The sequence below is a fragment of the Hevea brasiliensis genome, chromosome 1, assembly GCF_030052815.1.
Source record: "Hevea brasiliensis isolate MT/VB/25A 57/8 chromosome 1, ASM3005281v1, whole genome shotgun sequence".
Classification (NCBI taxonomy): domain Eukaryota; kingdom Viridiplantae; phylum Streptophyta; class Magnoliopsida; order Malpighiales; family Euphorbiaceae; genus Hevea; species Hevea brasiliensis.
The window spans coordinates 88,175,591-88,181,935 of NC_079493.1; the positions used below are offsets into that span (position 1 = coordinate 88,175,591).

Sequence of the window (6,345 nt, forward strand, 5' to 3'; positions counted from 1 at the left end):
ATCAGCTATCGACTTTATTTTTTTTACCTTACCAAACACTCTAGTTCACCTGTTTGGGTGTCTATCAGCTATCAGCTACACTCAATCAAACATCCTCTAAGTTTGTTTAGATTGAGGAGTTTCCACAAGTGATTCACTTTTTATTATTAAATGCTGTAAACTCTTATTTCAATTTTATAGAAAATATCTTCTCTCTATAAAAAAAATAAAAATAAAAATAAAAAAGAAATTTGTGCCCAGCTCTAGATTTTATCATGTTATTTGTCTTTTTTAGTATTTATCATCTAATTTTTTTAATTATTATTTCTCAATTAATGTAATTTTAGTGAATCGTGATGCATAATAGTTCATATCAATTGCTATCAGGCATAATAGTTCATATCAATTGCTATCACAGCCAGCCATATTTTGCGAGACCTGACATTGGAGTGGTGGCTTTCAGAGTGATGACTTAAACCCATTATACAAGTACAAGTAATCCGATTTGTAGAGTGCTAATTGTGACCAACATGGCATGCATACGCTCATCCGCAAAACTTCATTTAAAACTTCAAAATTAGATAATTTATAGTTTCTTTCTCTACACACACACATATATATATATATATATTGTATGAGTATATTTAGGAAAGAATTTATTGAACTAATTTAATTACTTTTATTATTTAAATTATTAAATTGATATTCAATTTTTTTTTAGTAGGATATTTAATTACTTTGAAATCAATTGAAATGGCAAAAAGGCTTGAAAACTCTACCTTAACTTCATAATTATAACAAGAATTACTATAGAAGTATATGTACATATTTACTGTTTTTCAATAGATACATTGTATGTAGAATACTATCAACAGTTAGTATAAGTTCATGGAATATGTTCACACTTACTCATGTGCTGCAAAAGAGAATTTGCTTTTCTTTGAGCTCTGTTAGTTCCACATCTTGCAATATCTACCAGATGTTCATAAACACCATATTGTAGTGCAGCCAAAATAAAAGATGAATTATTTAGCCCCAACTCCAGAAGAACCGATGTGGCACATTCCTTGTTCTTGGGAGTCCCACTTCTTATGATTTCAACAAGAGTTCTTATGAAAGCAAGTCTTCCAATTTCATTCCTTCCTTCAGGATGTGATGCAAGGAGTAACAAGATCGAGAGAGCTTCATCGATCATGCCTAGGTTTTTATCCTCGAGCAAACGAAGCAATGGTGGTACGATACCAGCCTTAATAGCCCTGAACTTGTTAGTTTGGTTCAATGATAAGTTGAAGAGTGCAGTTGCAGCATCCTTTCTACCTCTGATTGTCCCATTTTGCAAAAGATTTACCAAGGGAGGGATTCCATTCAAAGCCCCCACCAGTACTTTGTTCTCATCAAGCATTGACAAGCTAAACAAAGCTGCAGCAGAGTTTTCTCTGGCTTCTTCTGTTCCATTTCGCAAGATTTCTATTATAGCAGGAATGGCTCCTTCTCTTGCTATAATTCTTTTGTTTTCTTCATCAATAGACAGGTTCAAAAGTGCTGTTACAGTTTGTTCTTGAACTGCAGAATCTTGATAGGACAAGAGATGAATCAAGGGAGGGATTGCTCCAATGTTGCCAATCAAAATTCTATTATCTGGATTCTCTTTAGAGAGCATACGTATCTTCGCAATGGCCTCTCTCTTCACATCAAGCTCAGTGCAGAACAGATTTTGAACCAAGCAAGTGATTTTCTCTATAAGTTCAGCATTAGATCCAGCACATCCCACGCAAGCATCATTTTTAGGCAGTTCAAAATTATTTTCTTCACACCATTGTAATATAAGGTTCCTGATTGCAAAATTGGGTGCTAAAGAAAAGTGATCCAAAGTTTGTCCAGTCTTTGGGCAGGTCCTATGATTAGAATTTAGCCACCTCTGAATGCTCTCTCTTTCATAAGTCTAAAAGACATGTAAATATTGTTTCAGCTTCTAAAGCATCTTTAATGAAACTTTAAAAAATGTTGCTTCACCTTGTATATAAATTTGAAATTTGATTAACTTTACCTGATTGCAAAACATTTCAGATGCAAGTTCCATTTTTCTATGAGAGCTTAAAAATTTTTCTCAAGTTTTAGTTATTTGATGGACGTGACAATATCTGGATAATAATTGGAATAATGAACACTGGAGTTTTTTGCAAATCCAAGGAATGCTTAGTGCTAAAACCTTCCCAGTAGAAGTAATTCTAAAACCAATATCTCTAAAGGTACACTATCCAAGTTCTATAAGCAAGCCTAAGTGTAGAAAAATAAAATTTAAGCAGCTGATTTCACTCTATCACCCATTTTAAGTGTGATTTTAAAATGTTGTAAAAGTAAAAGTAAGTTGAAAATGAACTGTTATGTGTTGTCCGGTTCACAATGTTTCTCAAATCAAAAGTAGATGATTTTCAAGCTAAAGCAAGTTGCTATATCACAAAAGTTTATAAACCAGTTGTTATGCATGCACACGACTGAGGATATTATAGCAGATTAGCAGTTCAATGTGATATTACCTGTCCTGTTGCCACAGTAACAGGATCCACCATGATCTCCAGAGTAATTGGGCAAAGGAATTCATGTGGAATTAGCAAAGATCGACTCCTGTGAAGACTTTTTGAAGAGATAGGACCATCAAACTCAATGGCTTCATGGACCCCAGCAATCTGTTTGAGTTTTCCTAGCAGATTTGCTATTTGCCAGATGCTTTCAGCATTCTGGACATCCTTCTCTATACTTAATTGTCTAACAGCTACTGTTTCTGCTTTCAAGTCTGGAATAGTAAGTAGTTCTAGCTTGTTGGCCAGTCTTTCCAGTATTGCACTATCTACAGTTCGGTCATCCTTTCTGGAGAATACAACCATTATGTCCATTGCTAGTTCTATATCCTGTGTGTCCGTTCGCCTCTTGGCTCTTTTAAGTTGCATATGCATTAGCTCAACCTTAAATGAATCAACAAGCCATTACATAAGAGCAGAAATTCCAGAAATTTGTAAAATTAAAAAAAAAAAAAAAAAAAAAAAAGAAGAAGTACAGACTACTTTCAGACTGAACACTTGAACCATTGAAATACTATTAATATGTAATAAATAAGAAACGAAACCAGCAATGAAAAATCATAGGTACCCTATCATCTTTCAACATATTCTTCAGCAAGACAATCTGACGAACACGTTTCACGGTTAAAACCATCTCATTATCCATCAAAAGATACCAATTACAACAGCAACAAAATGAAATGAATGGTCACCTCATTTTGCAAATCTCCCTCTAAGCAGTAGATCTAACCAATTGGGAACTTACTGTTTCTATAATTAACAGATCCTCAAGAAACTTCAGGCAAAAAACAAATTAGCAAGAGAAAATTACCTGTTCTTTCACTTCAACTGAGATCCCAAACTCATCATAAGGTATAGCATCCATAGCCTGATTTAATTTGTCATATACAGCGTGAAATCTACCCATTACTGCATCAGACTCCAATGCCTGATTTATTTAAACACAAATCTCAAGCACTTAAATGGAGATTAGAATGAACCCACAAAACACAAGCACGATAGATGAAAAGTGCATACTAACCAGACAAATCTTGCTTCCACAGCTACATTTCTTGAGCAACTTCATGGCACCATGAAGTGCCTCCTTCAAATTAACCAGGCAATTCAAATCCTCACTAGAAACCAACTTTACACTCTCCTTTATCTCCTCCAAAAGAGGTACCAACAGCTTCAATCTCCTCGCCAAGTTTAAGCATTCTTTTCTCTGGGTTCTCCTGTACCCAGTATAGGATCCAACTGTTTCAATGACCTCCATCATATCCCTAACCAAATCATTGTCTTCTCCACCGTTTGATGAACTGGAAACACCCCATTTGTTGTTTTCTCTCTCCATCACTTTCTGCTTCTCCATTTCTCACTACCAAGTTCAGCGTCCTAAAGCAGTTGAATATACCGTTAATGGTTGATTGTCAATTTTATAATCCAACAAAACACGCAGCTCATAAACAGAAACAGCAATGGACTCCTCTTCAATCCGGATTCTCTAGAACATGAAAAGCAACATCGGGGTCGTGAGACAATTATGGATATTCAACATCAGCATGTTTGAAAATTCGTGACTGTACTAATGTGAGCAGCTTCATTTGATTTATACACTTAATTACTAAAAAATCAATATTATAACTTAATTGTAAATAAAATATATCATAATTAAATAAAATTCATCATAACTGTAAATAATATATTTTTTATTAAATTAATGCATGTAATTAAGTGTAAACAAGAACAACTCTAGTAAGTTAACTTCAAAAATATTTATTTAATTTTAAAAAATAATAATTTATAATTTAATCCCTAAAATATAAAAACTATAATTTATTCTTTCTGTTTTGTATTGAAAAAAAATAAATTAATTCTTGAGGTATGTTTATGTATCTTAAAATTCATCATTCATTACAAATCAAGCCACATAGCTCTATTTAAAAATCACTCAAACATTACATGCTTTTTTTTCCTTATATTAATGATAATTTTTTATTAAGCATTAATAAAGTAAGGTAGGCTAATTTTGATAGTTTAATTGATATTTTTTTACTCTTAAATGTGTAGAGAATAAAAAAAAAAATTGGATTCTCTTTATTTATCAATCATTAAATTTATTACTTCTATAATAAGAATGGTTAAAAGAGAAGCACATTCAACTATACAACTTACTAATTATTATTTATCTTTAATTTTATTATGTATATGATAAAAAAATTTTTAAAAATGCTACATTTTATTATAATAAAAATTAAGTTTAAGCAGAACTCAATCTATTACATTCAATAAATAGGTATATTTTTAAGGGTATTTTAAATTAAAAAAATTAAATATTTACGTAAATTTATGATTTTATTTAAATATTTTAATTTTGCATTAATTGTTCAAATCCTTCTATTTAAAGAAAAAATTAGCTAAAATTAAATTTCAATTTTGTAAGAATTTGATTTTGTCTAAGAGTATTTTGTGAAATAAGATTGAGAGTGTTTTGTTAAATACATGAATCATGTATAATGTCATTAATTGGTCAATTGATTTTTATTTTTAAATAAATATGTTTTTTAAATTAAATAGTTTGAATAATCGATGTAAAAGTAAATCATTTAGATAAAATTATAAATTAATGCAAAGTTTAAATTTTGTAATTCAATTGACCTATTTTAAGTGATTATTTAATAAAAATACTTTTCAACTAATATATAAAATTTTCATTGCAATAACTACATGTTAATTTTTCTTAATAAAAATACCTTTTATTTTTTGGATTATATGACATTTTAAATATTTAGGCATCTTTATGGAGTGATGAACCGGTCCACGCAAGAGTGTTTTAGCGGGCTTCGGGATTACAAAAAGACAACGATCTTTGAAAAACAGATGCAATCAACGCGCTTTCTTCTTTCTTTTTTTTTTTTTTTTTCTTTAAGAAGAAAAATATATGACGCGTCTTCACGTGCAGCTTCTTTTTATCGTTTCCATGGGTTTAGTGCACCCTTTTTTTTTCTTTTCAATTGCGGATCAGTGCATTTTAAAATAATAAATTATTAAAATATTTAATTTATTTTATAACTTGATTAAATTTATTTATAAATAAAAAATATAATAAAAAATTATAAATTAAAGAAAATTATTTATAATAAATTAAAAATAATAAGTAAATCACACATTACTTATAACTTATTTATTTATTTTAAAATTATTTTTAATTAAATAAAATAATATATTATCTTAATAACTTTTAAAAATATAAATATTATTATATTTTAACAGTTATAACACTCAATTATATTTTTTTATTATTTTAATAAATTAAATTACTTTTAAATATATTTAACCAAACACTTAACTATTTATTTTTAAAATAATTTATAAATTAAAAAAATTAATTTTAAATTAAAAATTAAAAGTAATTAATCAAATCAAACACATTCTTAACATTAGATAAAGCAAGACCACGCTATGCTAAGGGAATAAATTTTTATTATTAAAATTTTTATATAAGTATATATTTTTTAAAAAATTATTATTTATAAATTATTATAAAAAAATATTTAATTATTTTTATTTTGCACAAATGTAAAACATATTCATATATAATTTGACATAACAAAATTATGCAACTATATTTTTATACATTAATAGGGTAAAGTGAATAATTAAAACTTTTTATAAGAAAATTCAGTTTCAATTCCTATATTAGATATAATTATAGTGTGTATTTTTTCTATATTTTTTTTCTTTGGAGATAATATATAGTGATTGAGATAAATATAATGATTCATATTAAAAACAAATAAAATAGATA

General features: G+C 28.7%; 1 protein-coding gene across 2 annotated transcripts; it reads right to left on the reverse strand.

Moving 5' to 3' along the window:
* Positions 1-745: 745 nt before the first annotated feature.
* Positions 746-4,128, reverse strand: LOC110631780 (U-box domain-containing protein 15). 2 transcript variants are annotated; one of them, XM_021779736.2, is made up of 5 exons: positions 3,580-4,128; positions 3,370-3,486; positions 3,127-3,162; positions 2,517-2,942; positions 746-1,921 (listed from the first exon to the last, which is right to left on the reverse strand). In XM_021779736.2, exons 1-5 carry the CDS (start codon positions 3,907-3,909, stop codon positions 866-868), a joined length of 1,965 nt encoding a protein of 654 aa, XP_021635428.2. In that variant the 5' UTR covers positions 3,910-4,128; the 3' UTR covers positions 746-865. The 2 variants fall into 2 exon arrangements, with proteins under 2 accessions (XP_021635428.2, XP_021635429.2); XM_021779737.2 differs by lacking the exon at positions 3,127-3,162 and having other exon boundaries at positions 3,580-4,127.
* Positions 4,129-6,345: the final 2,217 nt, after the last annotated feature.

Coding starts and splice junctions, on each gene's coding strand:
- LOC110631780 (XM_021779736.2), bottom strand. CDS start 3,909: ATGGAGAAGCAGAAAGTGATGGAGAGAGAAAACAACAAATGGGGTGTT. Junction 3,487..3,579: donor GTGGAAGCAAGATTTGTCTG/GTTAGTATGCAC, acceptor TAAATAAATCAG/GCATTGGAGTCTGATGCAGT. Junction 3,163..3,369: donor CAGTTGAAGTGAAAGAACAG/GTAATTTTCTCT, acceptor CGTGTTCGTCAG/ATTGTCTTGCTGAAGAATAT.